This window comes from Delphinus delphis, chromosome 10 (genome assembly GCF_949987515.2).
Source record: "Delphinus delphis chromosome 10, mDelDel1.2, whole genome shotgun sequence".
Taxonomy (NCBI): domain Eukaryota; kingdom Metazoa; phylum Chordata; class Mammalia; order Artiodactyla; family Delphinidae; genus Delphinus; species Delphinus delphis.
Window position 1 is genome coordinate 58052983 of NC_082692.2, and position 19545 is coordinate 58072527.

The following is a 19545-nucleotide window of genomic DNA, read 5'->3' on the forward strand; positions in this document are numbered from 1 at the left end:
ACAGTATCATATAGGAAACTGACGTTGGTTCAGTCCACAGAGCTTATTCGGATTTCATTGTTTTACATGCCCTCATTGGTGTGTAGCTTCCATGCAATTTTATTACGTGTGTAGATTCATGTAACGACAACAGATACAGAAGTGCTCCATCACAACAAGGTTCCTTCATGCTATCCCTTTATAACTACACCACTCACTACCATCTCTAGCCCGAGGCAACCACCAATCTGTTCTCCACCTTTACAAGTTTGTTATTTCCAGAGAGTTATAAATGGAATTATGCAGTACATAAGCTTTTGAGATTGGCTTTTTTCACTCAGCATAATTAAGATCCACCCAAGTTGTTGTATCAATAGTTTGTTCCTTTTATTGCTGCATAGTATTCCAGGGCAATCTGGCTTGTTTCCAGTTTGGGGCTATTACAAATAAAGCTGCTATGAACATCCACATACAGGTTTTCATGTGAAAATAAACACGCAGGAGGGCAACTGCAGGGTCGTACGGGAAGTACGTATTTAGTTTTATAAGAAACTGCGAAACTATTTTCCAGAGTAGTACAGTAGTGACTCCTCTCTTGTTATTCTTTTTCATAATTGTTTTAGCTCTTCTAGGTCCTTGGCCTTTCCATGCAAATTTTAAAATAATGTTGTCTATGTCTTCAAAAACTTTGCAGGGCTTTTGACAGGAACTGCATTAAATCTATGGATCAACTTGAGAAGAAGTGACATGTGTACTATGTTCCAATTCATGAATATGATTTGTCTCTCCATTCATTTAAGTCTCCTCTAATTTCCTTCATTAGCATTTTGCATTTTTCAGCATAAATTATTTTGTTATGTTTTGTTAGATGTATACATTTTCTTTCGCACGACTGTAAATATTATTGTTTTTAATTTCAGTCTCCAGATGTCTGTTAATATATACTGATGCAATTGATTTTTATGTGTTGATCTTATATCCTGTGATCCTGCTGAATTCACTTACTGTTTCTAGGAATTTTTCTGTAGATAGATACCTTGAGATTTTCAACGTAGGCAATCATGTCATCTGCAGATTGAGATAGTTTTATTTCCTCCTTTACAATCTGTATGCCTTTCAGTACTATGCCAAATAAGAGTGGTGAGTGTACATCCTTGCCTTGTTTCCAAACTTAGGATGAAAGCATTCAGTCTTTCACCATTAAGTATGATGTTAGCCGTAGGTTTTTGTAGATGCTCTTTATGAAGTTGAGAATGTTCCCCTCTATTCCTAGTTTACTGAGAGCCAGCAAAGAGTAATATTTTAATGTAGGAAAAATAACAGATTTATAAAAAGAACTCTAGCTTGCTGCATACTCATATGCATGAGGACACTTCTCATAACTCCACAAATGAATAATATCCATTAAATGCTGAACTGTAAATTGTAAAGTGTATACAGATTTTCTGTTTACATCCCAAAAAGCTTATACACACTGAGTCTAAATCCACATCTTTGCACTGTATTAATATAGAGCCATGTTTTATATAATTTAGCTTTCAATGATATCTCCTGCATATTAATTTAGCAAATAATAAACTAATGAAGAGACTGAATATTTCATCTTTGAAACAGTTTGTCTATAAACTAGGAAGCATCTAATACAGGGGTTTTCAGTTCCAGAGCTGTAACATCCCAGGAAGCCTCTGAATCTCAAGTGAGGTGACAAAGTTTTCAATACCAAATTTCGTTCATTTTAACTTGAAAATAAACTTTAAAAATTTAGTGAAGTAGAAAGACATAAACAATTGCAGGGTTTTACAACAACTGAAAAGTTCTGTCCACAATCTAAGAAACGGTTTTCCCATTTTAGAGTTTCTATAATGAAGAAACCTTTAAAGCATACTTTAGTTTTGTTTTTTAAAGCAGAGTAAGGTCTTTTCCAATACTTCTTTGAAAAAAAGAAACCCTCATCTGCCCAGAAATTCACCTGGAGGCTTACGACAAGGGCCCCCTACAGGGCTAGCAGCAAGGTCCCCAACAGTTTCAGCAGAGCCTGAGCTCTCCAGAGCAACAGCATGACGTGTGCATGACTCCAGCAGGGACAGGTCCATCCCCTGCCTGACCTTCCATCATCTAAACTGATGTAATTAGCAGTGACAATGGGTTTTCCACCCTGTACACTGCTGCACTGCAATCTCTACCACAGGAATTCCAAAGACTGTGATGAGATTCCAGGATTTTTCAGAGAGATCATTTTCTATCTTTCCTTTCTAACTAGGTGAAGTCAACTTAATATACATTCTTGAAAGCCAACACAGGCAACTGGAATCAACAGCTCACTGAGCAAGATCTAGCTCTCCTTCTCCCCCCAAATCCCTAGATCTGATCGCAAAGGTAGATGGCACATGGGATCAGACTGAACGATGAAACCAGCTGGTAGGAGCGTCTGTGGTGCTCCTTTCTAGAAGACACAGTCTGGAAACAGGAAGAAATTGCACCAAGACAACCATGAGAAGGATGAATCAATATCTCTCACCCCGTAACTCACCAAGCGTGAACAAGCAGGTATTTGTTCTCGGTGGGAGGAGTGAATGTGGGCATCAGGGGCAGAGGTGTACTGACAGTCTGTCAAATAGTAAGACCAGACACCAGGCCACACTCTGCTCCTCTCCCACATACACTGGAGGCTACTCAGACATTATATTCACAGACAGACTATTAGGGAATCTCAAAAAGAGAGATAAACACACAACTAACAATCCCCAAGCACCTACGAAACATGGGCAGCATGAGACAGGAACCAAGTGCATCAAACAGAAGAATTAATACCCAAGAAAAATCATTTAATGGAGCATTTCCAGAAGTGTGAAACTATGCTTCACAGGATAAATGAAATGTATAGCCCAACAAAGAAAAGAAAATTAAATTCACATCAGACTTCACCCTGGCAACTTTAGAAACAAAAGGTGACAGGAAAATATCTTCAAAGTTGGGAAGAAAATGATTCTCAATATGTATTTCTATACGCAGCCAAAGTACAATTCAAATGTGATGACATTTTTAGACAAAGACTTGACAAACTTCTCACAAATCATCTCTAAAAAATTACAAACAAAACAAAAATAATCTAAGTGAAAGACAGAAAGGTGAAGACTCAGGGGTAAACCAAGAAATCAGTAAAATTAAGTCCAAAATTAAATATTTTTATAAATAAATAAAAGCAAATAAAAAATCTTTTACTCAAAGGAAAGTGAAAGCAAACTATAGTTGTTTGTATGGTAGAGGGAATGATACAAATATCAATTAACTCCAGACATTAAGAGTAGACACTAATACAAAGAAACGGATTGCACATCTTGCAAACCACTGAAGGAGGAGCAAAGAAAACTTGAATAACCCAACAAAATATGGAAAAAGGTAATAATAAGGCAAATGAAAAACACAAAATAAGACAGCACAAATAAGTCCAAACATTCCAGTCAAAACAAGTATGAATGGATTAAATTCACCTATTAAAAGTCTGACTCACAGATTACAGACACAAAATCCAGCTACATATTATTTAAGCAAGATAAATCTAAAACAAAATGACGAGTAGGATCGAAGGCAATAAGCAAATAAGTGCAGTTTCACATTGCTAAAAGCTATAGCCCACCATGTAAAATAAATTATATGAACGTTTATATACCTAACACAGCTTGAAAATAACATGTACTAAGCAAAAACTGACTAAAATACAAACTTCACAGATAAAAGTAGGAGACTAGCATAATTCTCTCGAAAATAACAGATTAGAAAACATAATGACACAAAGGAACAAATTACATAATTAACAATCTTAATTATTTATAAAAATTCTGTACATACCAAAAATTTTAATCATACAGGGAATAATAACCAAAAATTACTATGTATTAAACCACATAGAAAATCTAAAAATATTCCCAAAGTAGAAACCAATGAGGCATATCTATTGACTGTAATGTACTAAAATTAGAAGTTAAAACCAAATGGTTAAAAGGAAAAATAAATGTATCCACTCTGAATTTTTAAAAAACAAAAAAACTAAACAAGAAACAAAGCAGAGGGCTTCCCTGGTGGCACAGTGGTTGCGAGTCCGCCTGCCAATGCAGGGGACACGGGTTTGTGCCCGGTCTGGGAAGATCCCACATGCCGCGGAGTGGCTGGGCCCGTGAGCCATGGCCGCTGAGCCTGCGCGTCCGAAGCCTGTGCCCCACAATGGGAGAGGCCACACAGTGAGAGGCCCACGTACCACAAAAAAAAAAAAAAGCAGAGAAGATAAAGTTTAGCAATGAACAACAACTGCAGAGTGAAACCCCTGGGATGTTACCAGAGATGGAGGGAGAAGGCAACATACAGCCTTAGATGTAAATATTTTGTTAGAAATCAGCTTTCAATTCAAGATGCTAAAAAAGAAAACAAAAAGAAAACTCAAAGGTCCTAGAAAGAATTAATAAAAATGAAAGAAAAAGTAATGATATAGAAAACAAACAGTATAGTTAAATAAAATCAAAATCTGATTCTTTGAAAATAATAATAAAATACACAATTTCTGAACTAAGTTTCAATGTTGAGGACCAGTGTACTCAAAAAAATACTTACCTATAAAATTGAACCGAAGTTGTTTTATTTAGTAACATCTGATAATTTAATTAAATGACAGATTCTAATATTTATTCCCAACTAATTTTGCTAAATATCTGTGAAAAATCACTGATTTTGGCATAAAAAACTAATACTACATTAACAGAGAGATAACTTTCCATTTGTTTTTTAAAGCAATTCTGTAGTAAATTCAATCACACCATTACACAGAATGTATGGAAATAAATACAAATAAAGAAAATGAACTCCACCCAATTCTACTGCACCAACATAAGTTAACCATTTATCAGACTGGTGATTATCCTTCTAAACGATTTTCTTTTCCTTTTTAAAAACTTGTTTAAAGTTCTATTATGCAATATTTATGATATAAGGGGAGAAAAAAAGAATATTACAATGCACACCTGCATATTCACTACTCAACTTAGGAAATAAACATCGCCAATACAGAAACCCTCTAGATATGCCTGCCCCTTAGAAGTAACTATTTTGATCTCATTGTGTTCTTCATACTTTACTGCATGTGCATGGACCCCTAAACAATATATCATACTGCTCTGTATGTTTTAAACTTTCATATAAATGTTATAATACTGTATGTATTCTGCACTCATTTTGTCACTTAAACAAGTTTGTGAACTCCAGCCATGCTGACATAGTTTATTAATTTTCACCAAGCTATAGTTTCACCATATGAATACTGAACAATTTATTCTCCTGCTGATGAACAGTCAATGCTGCTAAAAACATTCTTTGAAGATCTCTTGCGTACATAGGAAGCAGAACTGCTGGGTCTCAGGATGTGTACATCTTTAACTTTACCAGGTATTGACAAACTGTCATCTACAAAGTACAAGAGGTCCTGATGTTCTATAGTCTTATCTACACTTGGTTTTGTCGGACTTTAGTTTTTCTCAATGTGAAAAGTAAGAAAATATCTTATTGTGGTTTTAATTTGCCTTTCCCTGATTATTACTGAGGTTGAACATCCTTTTCATGTTGAGACATTTATGTTTCCTCTTCTGCATGTTCTGGGCCTCATTTTCAGATTAGAGCCTCTCCACTAATCAAAAACCTCTGCCTCAAATATTCTAATGAAAGACTTTAGTGAAGCCTGGTTATCTGTAGTGTGCAGAAACCATTTTTAACCCTTTCTTTTCCAGAACACATAGTCTAACATGAAAAACAATGTCTTGGTGTACAGAGTATTCAGTGTAAGAGCAGCACTCTTCAATGTGTGTCTTTAATCTTCTATAACCTGCATTTTAAATGATCAGAATGCAAATGGAAGGCTCATATCTATGAAGTCTGATATCATGTGCATGTAATATTAGGGTACATTTTTCCAAGACTAAACCTAAAATTTTAAAAGCTGACCACACCTTCAGATTAACAAATCCTTAAAAATTGAAAGTAAATTCCTAAATGACCTTCAAAACAGATATGAACCCAAGGGGACAAAGTTGACACAAACTGAAAACCAATAAACCCTTCTACCACAACTAAATAACTCATGACAAGTGAGCGAGAGTGTGAAAATGTGCTGGAGTGAAGGGAGAGGGTCAGTGGGAATGCCAAATGCTACCACTATTCTGGAATCCACCACACAGCAGGCACTCTGTGTATCAATTTCCTATTCTGTACAACGAGAGGGACAATAACCACCACACAGTCACTGTGAAAAGTAAACAAGATAACATACGATACCTGTATCTAATTCTATTTTATGGATGAGGAAATGAAGCAGAGAGAGGTCAAGTACACTGTTCAAGGTCACAATAAATGATTCCAATGCCCCAGTTCTTCACACTGCACTGTCATATTCACAGTACCTGTCTAATATGGGTCTCATGACTGTTAAAAAGTATTCACAGGAAGGAGATGACTAGAAGTATCTCAGAAGACAGGAAAAGTACTCAGACCTTAAAAAAAATTAAAACGGGCAGATGAGAGGTTACCTTAGCAACTTACTCATTTTCCTTTGTGCTGACAAATACACTTTAGACATTAGCCATCTAAAAGGTAAAATAAACTCATCGCCAGCGTTAGAGAAACATGGCATTCGTGAAACCCAATCTGTTAACTAAGACCCATTTAACAGAAATTCTCTTAGAAGTTATTTTGATACCAACAACAACAGCTTTGACCAGCTACACTCTAGCCAGGAGAATTCAAGAGGACAGATACTGGAAGGTTACCTACCTACCGCAGGTGCATCATACTCATCACCAAGCAGAATTTCTGGTGCAGAATACGCAAGAGATCCACAGCTTGTAGTGAGCTTCTTCCCTGGTTGAAACTTGTTGCTGAAACCAAAGTCTGTCAACTTTACAAGACCCTGTTTTTCAAAGAAGACCACGTTCTCGGGTTTTAAGTCTCTGTGAACCACATGGAGTTTATGGCAATAAGATATGGCATGAACTATCTGAGCAAAGTACTTCTTGGCCAAGTCTTCGTTAAGTCCCTCCTCGTGCTTCATTATGTAATCGAACATGTCTCCTCCATCCCCAAGTTCTAGAATAAGATATAGTTTGGTCTGGGTGTCAATAACTTCGTAAAGGCGTACAATGTTGGGATGCTGCACTAGTTTCATGCATCTCACTTCTTGGAAAAGATGACCAGTGGCTAGACTGTCCAATTTTGTCTTGTCAATAACTTTTACTGCCACTTTTTCACCTGTAAAGACATGCCTGGCAAGTTTAACCACTGCAAAATGACCTCGACCCAAGGTTTTATCCAGATCATACAATCCAGCAATCTTCCCATCATACCCTCGCTTGAATCCTGCCATGCTGGTCCAACGGAAGAAAAAATATTTAGACTGTTTAAAATGGATCTTCTCATATATCTGGTGAAAATAAGGAATTCATTTTCAATGTCGCCATGGACATCTACAAAAATAAGAGAAATAAAATTAAGTTTTCTGTGACTTTTCCTTTTATAGCTTCATTTGTCTTTAAATTTTAAGAGAAGCTTGAAATAAATATACTGAGACATAAAATGAGTCAGGGGCATTTATAACAACCTATTTACATATTTAGGATTTACTTTATAAAGCTTGATAATTTAAATACCATTTCATTTTGCAAACTGATAAAAAGTTAGTTTGTTGAAACAATTTTTTGGTGATGTCAGAAATAAGAGAACTGGCAAGTTTGATAAGATGTGTTTGAAAAGAATATTTTCCAAAAGTAATTTCTATTACTGTCTTAAAAAAGAAGTCAGGGATTGACAAGAAAGGGAAAACAAAGAATATACACTTGGACAGAAACCAACAACTTTTTCCTATTATTCCAAATTAGCACTATTTCCTTTAAAATCTCTTCCATAAAGGCTTCTCTAACTCTCCCAGGTGGTATTACCTTGCCTTCTCTTCTCTGCATCTCCAAAGCACCATGGGACACCTCCATCCCAGGCGGTCTTATTCTATAGGTTTTTGTATACACCACCTTTATCCTGAGACTGCAAGGTTCCTGAGGGGTCTATGGTTCTATCAATATTTTTTACTTCTACCCTCCCCTAATGCCTAGAACAGTGTTTTACATACAGCAGGTAATTAAAATTTTGTTAAATTTTGAAATGCAACTTTTTTTCAAAATGTTTACAAGGCAATGGTTTGCTCTTGCATCACTAGTGCTTAGAACAGTAAGTGGCACACAGTAGGTGCTTATTATTTGCTGACTGACTGATACTCACTCTTCGTGCTTATCAGTTATGCTTATCTTTATTACGGTTTTCCAACTCTCAAACAAAACCTACTATGATCTGCTTATATTTCAAGAACAGACAAGCATGCATTTAAACCATTTAACTGTTAAAGACCATTTGGCTTTAAAGACCTCATTTCATATGGAATTTAAAATTCTCATCCTTTATAGTGTAAACCTTAAAATACAGAAATACGTTCTCATAAATGACCCTGACTCAGAAAAATTTTTAAATATATATAATTATACAAGTTAAGACATCACTTTAAATCTCACAGACTGAACTCCCACTATTATTTTTTCTGACCAAAACTTAATAGAATTAAATAACAAAATCCAATGAAAAATACAGCCATCTCCCAAGACTAAATCTTTCCTATTAGTGCACATTCATCCCTTCAGTGAAGCCTTTTCTAATGCTCCTGGTATACAGTTTCACATTTTCAGTTGCTTTTTGTTAAGAACAGTACTTACAGCATTTACTCCACTTTGGTGAAAATATCCCAAAAAACTAAACTGTACATAAAATAAGGTAGTTTTTCTTTTTAAGCACTAGCATTAAATATCTTTAAATCTCATTTTCGCTTAAAAGAACAGAAGAAAAGCTAACATTTACTGAAGACCTACTATATGTATTTGTACAAAATGAATCCAATTGGACTGTGTCATTGGATCTTAACAATCCTAAGAGGTCAGTATTATTTCCATTTTATAGCCAAAAAACACTTGTGTTCCAGGTACATGCTAAAGCTAAGGTTCAAACTGAATTCTTATTTCAAAGCATACACCTCTTAGAAACATTTGGCCACTCTTAACAATATTATATTTAGGATAATAATATCTTAAGACTTAAAATACTATAAAAGAGGCATAGTCATTCTCCCATGCAAACTGAAATGATCTGAATCACGTATCTGGGGCCCCCTCAAGCTTTTCTGTAATTGTAAATTACCCTCAGAGTAATTCTGAGTGATTTGTTTTTTTAATTGTAAATTGCCCTCAGAGATAGGATTATTAGTCTCATTTTGAGGCACAAAAATAATGAGTAACTTGGCCTAGGCTATAGGGCCAGTGTGTAAAAGAGGTGGGATTTGAACCCAAGGCTATCTTGACACCAAAATCTGTGCTTTTAACCACTATGCTACACTGTTTCTGCATTAATTTCAGAAACAAAATCCTATTAAGATTTTTTAAAATAAGAAACCCATACTATCTATGTACAGGTGCTGGAGAAAAAGCAAATTTCTTCTATACTATGTATTATCCTTGTCATCTGAGCTAATAATTTTTATAAGATTAACAGGAAAATCCAAGTGGAAAAGTCTTGCTTTATTTGGACAGTAGTTCCCCAAAAGAAAGTTTAATTCAGGCATGTCTAATTTTCAAATATAGAAACTCTAAGCTAACTCCAGGGGGCAGAAAACTATCTTTAAATCTTTAACTTCAATTAATTATAATGGCGGTAATTACTCTTAAAATTCTACCCAAGTCTATGTTTCTATTGTATGAGTTTGCAAATGCAACTTTCGCTTTCAAAGCAAACTTCTTCAGGCTGCCCCCAAGTTACCTAATATTTTTTTTTCATCTATCACTTTAGTTTAGATGTATTCTACAGTGGCATATAAATCAGACTTTACAAGTAAATCTGAGATTGTCTGAATTTTAACTTAATTCATTTTTTTTACAGATTTTTTTTTATTACAAAAGTAATAAATGAATATACAGATGAGGGAAAAAGTCTTTTTTCAGGGTCTTAAACACCCAGAGATAATCACTATTCACACACTGTCATTTCTCCTCCTAGTACTGTGTTAGCAAAAGGGCACAATGAAATAATTTTTAATCTACTAGCAAGTTCAAAGGGAAGAATCTTATAGGGTCCTTTTTTAAAAATTTATTTATTTATTTTTGGCTGAGTTGGGTCTTTGTTGCTGTGCACAGGCTTTCTCTAGTTGTGGCGAGTGGGGGCTACTCTTCGTTGCGGTGTGCAGGCTTCTCATTGCAGTGGCTTCTCTTGTTGCAAAGCACAGGCTCTAGGCGTGTGGGCTTCAGTAGTTGCAGCACGTGGGCTCAGTAGTTGTGGCTCACGGGCTCTAGAGCACAGGCTCAGTAGTTGTGGCACACGGGCTTAGTTGCTCCGCGGCATGTGGGATCTTCCCGGACCAGGGCTCGAACCCGTGTTCCCTGCATTGGCAGGCGGATTCTTAACCACTGCACCACCAGGGAAGCCCTAGGGTCTCTTCTTAATGACAAGACTACCCTGTAATGAAATGATACTCTCACTATCAAAGAATTTATTTTTTTGGTACTTTTCTGGGTACACATATCCCTTGCTCACTGCCTATGAAACTACAATTGTATACCTCAAAACAGGAAGTTACGTATAACTGAAAGTTGGGAGGAAAAATACCCTTGTTATTGAACATCTTTTTGAATACACTGTTTAACCCTCCTATCGAGTATATTTTGAGTTAGCACAGGAAATAATTAAATCATTTTTTGATCTTGGAGGATCTTGCAGTGCCTGAAAATCATTTTGAACACCAATGGAAAATGTGAAGATGTGGGTTATATAAAGCAAAGGTGACTCTGCACCAGCTCCAAGACATACCCTGCCAACTGCATACTGAATAATCCTTGTTATTACTGTGTTTCGTTAGGTGCTTCTTTCTCCTAAAAGAAAACACAAAAAAGATTTTAGTTTAGTTCTACTTAACTTTGCTTAAAGTTAAAATATAAACCCTCAGGCTGGATCCAGACGAACATATAAAAATGGTAAATTTGTCTTCCATGACCCAGTCTCCCATTTTCTCTCCTCTATGAATTGCAACCCGTTCAAGGAATCTTTAATCAACAGGAATGTCACAGTGAACAGATACATGGAGACTCGTCCAGGTAGGCAGGTCAGAAGGATTACTGCACTGGTAGAAGGAGGAAATTATAATAACGAACAACAGTAAAGTCGCCATTTTTAAATGCCTCTTGGGTAACGAGCACGAATCCGCATTGCACCGAATCCTCACTGCACCGAATCCTCACTAGGAGCCTGCAAGGTAGGTACAAGGAGGCTCAACCTGCCCTGTAAGCAGCAGTCTGCAGCTCCTAGCCTGCTCAGCCTGGCTTGGGAGCCCCACTTGCCTGCAGGATGCCCTCTGGCCTCATGAAACCCCCACTCCAACAGCCAAGGAGGGCAACCTTCCCAACACACCATCCTCTAGCAGGGCAGCAGAAATCAACACAAGCACCAGAGAACACACAACACAAAACACCTTTGCATGGAGGCTTTCCATCTGATAGTAAAAAAGAAACTTTATGAACAAAGAGAACGTGAGAGGATCACTGATATCTAAGTTCACGGCACAGTGAGGGAATACTGACTGACTGAGGCAGCCTTGCAGGCCTTTCCTCAACGCTGAAATATCAAACAAAGTTCCAAACATTCAAACTACGCCAAGGCACTTTACACGATACACCACACAGGTGAGTTCGTCCAGGTAAGCATTAAACTCAAGCTCACAGGAGCTTGGGGGAAAGGGAGTACAAAGAGGTGGGGGAAAGCAGGAAAGGGAAAAGAAAGAAGGAAAGGTGGATGTGAAACCAAGTTTATTTCTGGGAATGAGGGGATGAAAAGAGATGGAGACACTGCTACCACACAGACGAGGCCAGCAAAGCCGTGGGCACAGGCCCACTTCTAGTGAGAAGTGAACCCTGGGATGCCTACCTGGTCCTTCAGCTCCAAGTGGGATACAGTAGCTCCTCCCATTACCCATGCCTGCTTCTCTCTTTCCAACAGCCAGTTTCACCCACAGTCTCTCTGGCCAAGCAGTGCGATGGTCCCTCATGGCTGAGGACTGGTTCTGAAGGCCAATGACTGGATCTGAATCCCAGCTCACCAGCCACAAGTCACTGGACCTGAGCAAAACCTGATCTCTCTGTACCATCAGTTTCCTCATTAGAAAATGTCAGTAGCAAGAGCACCTCATAGATTGTGGTGAGGATTAATAAAGGTAGTGATTAAAATAAAGCCTGGCACAGAGTAAGCATTCAGTAAATACTAGCTACCACCACCACTATCATTGTTATACTGATGGTAATCTCCCCTACCCAAGCAGAAATTCTTTTAGTCTTCCACTCTACTTCAAGAGACTGAATTTACTGAGCTATCGTCTCTCTTCTGTTTTCAGAAATCTTCTACTGCTTAGTTTCCTAAAATGTATTAACTTGGAAATGAGTGCTGATAAAGAAACTAATCTCTAGTTGGGTATCAAAGTCTGATGATTTTTCAATAAAGCATCCCACAAAAATCTAAGTATTTGCTTTTCAAATGATACTATGATGACATTCTATCAAGTCTATCCTTTTTAAAAGGACTAAATATTCCTTTATATTTTTCCTATCGAAGTAACCTATTCTAATAGAAAATATGGAAAATACAAAATAGGAAGTACAGAGAATAAAGAGGCATCCACAGTCCTATCACACAAGATCAGCACTATTAATGTTTTGGTGGTTTTTCTGCAAATGTTTATATACAGCTTCTTTATTTTGTTTTATAAAGGTGTGATCATTCTATATATAACTTTATATCTTGTATTCTGCTTTTTTCACTTGACCTATTCTTTTCCTTTTAGTATTTCCGCTTCAATTATGAAAGAAACATCTATGCAGTGTAAGAAAAAAATACAATCAGAACATATATATTGGCAAAAAGAGAGGAAAGTTTTTTAAAATTATCCATCAGTCTATCCTCTGTGATTATCTCTGTTAACATTTCGGACACAGCCTTCCAAATTATTTTCTATGTATAATACATGCCAGACACAAAGGTTTTAATAAAATGGGATCACACACACATAAATTGGAGGGGTGGGGGGAGCAGTGTAACCATTTTCTAAGTACTTCTCTCCACAAAACAAGTAAAGCACCACAGATTAAAAACAGACAAACAAAAAACACCTATAATTTCATCTAGGATGACCTCTCTTCGGGTTTGAGTATATATTTTTTACACCTATGCTTCTTTACAAAGCTAAGATATTGTATATGAAGTCTTACGACTACTTTTTCCTCTACTATAGGATGAATATTTTTGCATGCACTAAGTTCTTCTAAATCACTATTTTTAATGACTGCATAGCTAAGATGACATCTTTTAAACCAGCAAAAGCACTAAATTAGGCCATTCTAAAGCAGTCTTCTTATTCAGCATGTGCTCACACATGCATATAGCTAGGCAGGACCTAAATGAAACAGGCCATCCAGGAGAGGGTGTTTATAATATGGAAATCCATGTTTGAGAAACAAGTACTAGTATGTGTTGCAAGAACACACCGATGTTCTCCCAGTTTACTAAAGAGAACAGAAGCAACTGAGGCGTGCGGGTGTGGCTGGAGAAGAGGAAGGAAGTGTGGGCGGCCCTACACACATTTTGCAAGCTGCTGAAAACAGTTGTAAAACCAGCCTCTGTTAAACCTACTGTCAAGTCGGAATTCACCCTGTTATTCTTGTCAAAATTCACTTCTGGCTTTTCACTGACATCTTCACCACCGCAGTGTGGTCTGTATATCAAACAAAGGTCTCCAACTCACACCTCTCCCTAGGAGAGGTGAGGAAGAGCACACGGAGCAAAGGTGGCTCCGTGGGGATACTCATTATCAACCAGTCCATGGCATGAGAAAGCCGGTCACACAAAGAGCCATGTGCAAAAGTGAGGCTACTTCTATAGCCTCTCTACACTTCGGGATATTACAAATTTCCCCCCAAACCAGACCACGAATATTCAAATACACAAAAACCTCCCAAACAAATTACATGCTTGAAAAAGAGTATCTGTGCCAATACCCTCCCTCCAGTACATACAGCTAAAAGATGAGTTTTTATAAAGCCACGCTAAAACTGCATTTAAGCTTCTTATACATGGAAATTATCTGGTATCTTTTACAAACACCAAAAAAATGAACACTGTTACTCTTACTTAGGGGAAAAAAATGAACACTGTTACTCTTACTTAGGGGAAATATCGGACTAAACGTATGTTTAGAGAAAAGCCAACTTAAGTGAAGGAACTAACACACTCTCCATGAAAATTACTGCCCTGATCTAACTGCTAAAATTTCAAAGATACCTACAACAAAAATGGTACAGGCTGGAAAGAAGGCAGTAGACTCAATCCTCCAGGAATATCAACAACCTCCAGATCAAGCTTATTTTTAAACACAACCCCAGTGGCAGTCACCACTGCTGCTCCTTTCATCCAAAGTAAACAACATTCCACATTTCTAGAACAGCACTCCTCCTCCTGGGTGTTAACAATATAAGCTATAAATCAAAGATGAAGAAACCAGGGAATTCCCTGGCGGTCCAGTGGTTAGGACTCTGCGCTTCCACTGCAGGGGGCGCGGGTTCGATCCCTGGTCAGGGAACTAAGAACCCACATGCAGCGGGGCACAGCCAAAAACGAAATTAAAAAAAAAAAAAGAAGAAGAAACCACAAACAGGTCAACACCTCCCAAGTTACGGAAGAATCCACAGTTCTTCACTGGATTGGCTGAATATTACTATGTGGGTATCAGGTAGTATCAGTCTGTAGCCACTGAATGGAATCAAGATGGAAACTACAAATTAGAAGATTTCAGTCAACCATTTATTGAGAAATGTCCCAATAGACAAAAATGTACCTCCAAATGTCTAATAAAGTATTTTTCAAGGGAAGGTAACTGCCTATTGAAGTATGTTCTGCAAGTTTTCTTCGAGGTAGTCAATTTTAATGGACTCAGGGCCACTGAGGTAACCAGGAATGCCAGGCCGAAAAGCCTGCTCCAGTCTCTTGAGGCAGTGACTGGGTTGCCAACACAGATCTATCACTTAAAGTGCTGGTTTAAGTAATCTTTATTTCCTCTAAGTAAACAAGCTATATTCCAGGACACATCAAGGAATTTTTGAATGAATTCAGTAGTCAGGCAATCCATTAACTGACGGAAAGCAGCAGTTAGTATTTGTAGAAAAAAAAATCCAAGCCACAAAACCTGGAGCAGCAGCACAGATAGTAAGTTCAAATTCCTAAACAGAATTGCCTCTCATTAAAGTGATGAAAAATGTTAATAAGCAGGCTTCCCTGCTGGCGCAGTGGTTGAGAGTCCGCCTGCTGATGCAGGGGGACACGGGTTCGTGCCCCGGTCCAGGAAGATCCCACATGCCGCGGAGCGGCTGGGCCCGTGAGCCATGGCCGCTGAGCCTGCCCATCCGGAGCCTATGCTCCGCAACGGGAGAGGCCACAACAGTGAGAGGCCCGCGTACCGCCAAAAAAAAAAAAAAAAAGTTAATAAGCATGTCACCACTTCTACCTGATGGTAAAGTGAGATTTAAAAAATTAGTATGGTGACAGCCCTGGTATAAAGTGCCCACATAATAAATAATGACCTAAGCACAAGTCGGTATGTAGAAATTACTCCAAAATAAATAAAGCCAACCCACAATTACTCCTTTGCCAGGAAAACAGAATATAAATTGGAAGTTATGGAGAATTTAAAAACTTAATAATCTAAATCTCTCTTCCAAAGCTTTTATTAATACTGTCAAAACTCACTTTAACTCCCTATCGTCTTTTCATCCCCCGCACTGATATTGTGACAAAGATGGTCATGAAAAAGTGGTCAAAAAAGAATGCTGGAAAAGAAGAAAAATAAATTGATCCATTAACAAAAATACTGGCACCTAACGTTTCATTGACTTTGACTTAAAAGGCAGAATCATTAGGGGATTCTCTCACACTATTGGGACTGCAAATTACCTTTCTGAAAAGCAATTTGGCAATACCTGTATCAAGAACCTTAAAATAATTAATATCCTCGATTTAATAATCTTACTACTAGATTTATGTCTTAAAGAAATAAAGACATGAACAAATATTTATATTCAACAATGTTCAGTGATATTCATATATGAGAGAAAAAAAAAATCAGGGACTTTCCTGGCTGTCCAGTGGTTAAGACTCCACGCCCTACTGCAGGGGGTATGGGTTCGAATCCTGGTCAGGGAACTAAAACCCCACATGCCGCATGGTGTGGCCAAAAAAAAAAAAAAAAAAGTATATCTATCTATCTCAGAAATAACCGAAAGGTCTACAATAAGGAAATGGTATACCCAACGTTAATACTATGCTGCTATATTTTTAAGCTATTTAATCTCATGGGAAATTGTCACAATAAAATATTAAGTAAAAAAATTCACATACCAAATTTCATGGCCATAGGATCCCAATTTCTTTAAAAGCATATAATTTGTCTGCATATATACTAAAAATACCAAAATGTTAATTGGTAAAATTGTAGTTTTCTGGGGCTTCCCTGGTGGCGCAGTGGTTGAGAGTCTGCCTGCTGATGCAGGGGACACGGGTTTGTGCCCAGGTCTGGGAAGATCCCACATGCCGCGGAACGGCTGGGCCCGTGAGCCATGGCCGCTGAGCCTGCGCATCTGGAGCCTGTGCTCCGCAACGGGAGAGGCCGCAACAGTGAGAGGCCCGTGTACCGCAAAAAAAAAAAAAAAAAAAAATTGTAGTTTTCTTTCTCTTTATGCTTTTCTGTTCTTTTCAAATTTTTCACAGCAGATGTGTGCTACTTTTTAATCTAGGAAAGGCAGACGTTATTAAAATTTTGAATTTCTGTACATAATTATTCATTCAATTCACTTTTCCATTGAGATTTATAAAGTAAACCAATTTCCCTGAAAGTATACATACATATTTATGTAATCTTAACAAACAAGACATATTCAATGAAATATTCTACCACCCTTGAGGGACAAAGTATGCAATTTCTTCAGGCTGAGGAAGGAACAGGAACACTGAGTCTGTTTTTATTAGCAAACATTTGAGCCCTAATTGTGTAGAACACAACACAGTCCCTGTCCTTTAGAATCTTACAAATAAGTTATCTACATATAAAAAGACAATCAATTATACAAGTTAACGTCAGTGAGTTCCGTCAAAGGAAGAGCAGAGGATACCAAAGGCAGGATCCCCAAGGACGGGGCAACCCACAGATCAGGCCTTACCCTTCACCAGGAGCAGTGAGACACCACTCCTGACAGTGGGGGAAACAGGTAGCAGAGAAGTGCATATGGCTTCCGAAAGGGGAACGCCAATGTGCGTGAAGTTAGGCCGTGGGGTAGAAGTGAGATAAGTTTAATAGGGTTAGGAAGGCTGATCTTGAAAACTACCTAGTGGCTCACCATTTAGGGAAATGTGATGAACTCTTAGCTTCTCAAAATCAATGGAAAACTTGCTAGACTAAATAATTCACCACATATCTATCTTTGAATGATACTTAAGGTTAAGCCAGGTGCCATTAAAGAGTTAAAAATGCACAGAAGGAGCTTCACATCACAGAGCTGATATGAGGCCTCAAAAGAAGAGAAAAACTCTAGGTTTTAAGATGCGAGCGACGTAAGAATAAGGTCATTAGAAAATTTAAACCAATTTAAAAACACTTCACTTCAAAGTTCCATAAACACCAATTTTTGTCTTGACTTACTAGATCTCTCTCATTATTACCCATAGTACTTTCCTAAAAATCTATTACTAACTTAAATAGGTTTATATAGAAATGAGTCTTATAGCAAAACTACAGTTGGCCTTTCTTTTCATTGTCTCTTTTCAAGTTTTAAAAATGTCTTCTACTGCCACAACTGCCCACTGTTTTGTTTTAATGCAGGTTTCAAAAAGAGTAAACAATTCAACTACTGGGAATCTATGTATGCACTGGATTCTTTACATATGTTATATAATTTATTCCTCACAACCAAGAATACAATGGAAGTATAATACCCATTTAACAGATGAGAAAGCAGGGTCAAATAGGATAAGGACTTCCTATGCCCCAGTCCTATGCCCAAGTAAGAGCTGCCTAAATTGACTCGTGGGCCCTGCATTTTTTCCTGAAATAATACAATGCCTCCCCCTTTGACGTAGGCCTTTCTAATTTCCTGGGAAACAACAGCACTAAAATAAATCTATTTTGACATTTCTGTTTTTCCTCCAATTCTGACATGCCATGTGAGTTACCTGACCCAGCAATCAACTAAAAAGAGGAAATGCCCTAATGCCACCAAAGTGCCAAAGACTTACCTAATAAACATTATTAATTAATAATTCCAGGGACTTCCCTGGTGGTCCAGTGGCAAAGACTCCACACTCCCAATGCAGGGGGCCCGGGTTCAATCCCTGGTCAGGGAACTAGATCCCATATGCTGCAACTAAAGATCCCGCATGCCGCAACTGAGACCCAGCGCAGCCAAATAAATAAATAAATATTAAAAAAGATTCACATAACTTGTAACAGAAAGTTTTGCACAGTAAAACCTTTTTTAAAGTTAAATAAATAATTCCATTAAAAACTTTTTGAAATGTTTAGAAACTGCTCTTTGAGAAAGGAAACTGCAGGCAAATAACCATTCAAAAGACAGACAGGTAATTACTGGTCATCTAAAAACTGAATGGCACCTTGAAAATAACTTCCCCTTCAGAGTTTGCATACAATTTTGTTATGGCAAGAGTCCTCCCCAGTGGCACAGAATAGCCAACACCAAGCAAGTAATTTAAGTACAATTTAGGAAGATTCTATTTTCTGCTTTAAAAAATTTGGGACTGGGCTTCCCTGGTGGCACAGTGGTTGAGAGTCCGCCTGCCGATGCAGGGGACACGGGTTCGTGCCCCGGTCCGGGAATATCCCACATGCCGCAGAGCGCCTAGGCCCGTGAGCCATGGCCGCTGAGTCTGCACGTCCAGAGCCTGTGCTCCGCAACGGGAGAGGGCACAGCAGTGAGAGGCCCACGTACCGAAAAAAAAAAAAAAAAGAAAAGAAAAAAAAAAAATTGGGGACTTCCCTGGTGGCGCGGTGGTTAACAATCCACCTGCCAATGCAGGGGACACGGGTTCGCGACCTGGCCCGGGAAGATCCCCCATGCCGCGGAGCAACTAAGCCTGTGCACCACAACTACTGAGCCTGTGCTCTAGAGCCCGCAAGCCACAACTACTGAGCCCGCGTGCCGCAACTACTGAAGCCTGTGTACCTAGAGCCCGTGCTCCGCAACAAGAGAAGCCACCGCAGTGAGAAGCACGCACACTGCAATGAAGAGTAGCCCCTGCTCGCCGCAACTAGAGAAAGCCCGCGCACAGCAACGAAGACCCAAAGCAGCCAAAAATAAATTTATTTTTTAAAAAAATTTATCCTTACCAAAGCTGCAATTTTAATGT

At 38.2% G+C, this 19545-nt stretch overlaps 1 protein-coding gene across 4 annotated transcripts in view; it reads right to left on the minus strand.

Moving 5' to 3' along the window:
- Window positions 1–19545, minus strand: part of SNRK (SNF related kinase) — a 68023-nt gene that overhangs the window by 42708 nt on the left and 5770 nt on the right. For 3 of the 4 annotated variants that reach the window (XM_060022234.2, XM_060022233.2, XM_060022235.2), the window contains 2 exons: window positions 10906–10967; window positions 6790–7478 (listed from right to left, as the gene is read on the minus strand). In XM_060022234.2, the coding sequence (XP_059878217.1) occupies window positions 6790–7378 (589 nt within the window). In that variant the 5' untranslated portion in view covers window positions 7379–7478; window positions 10906–10967. The remainder of the gene's footprint in view (window positions 1–6789; window positions 7479–10905; window positions 10968–19545) is intronic. The other variant, XM_060022236.1, reaches the window with a different exon arrangement.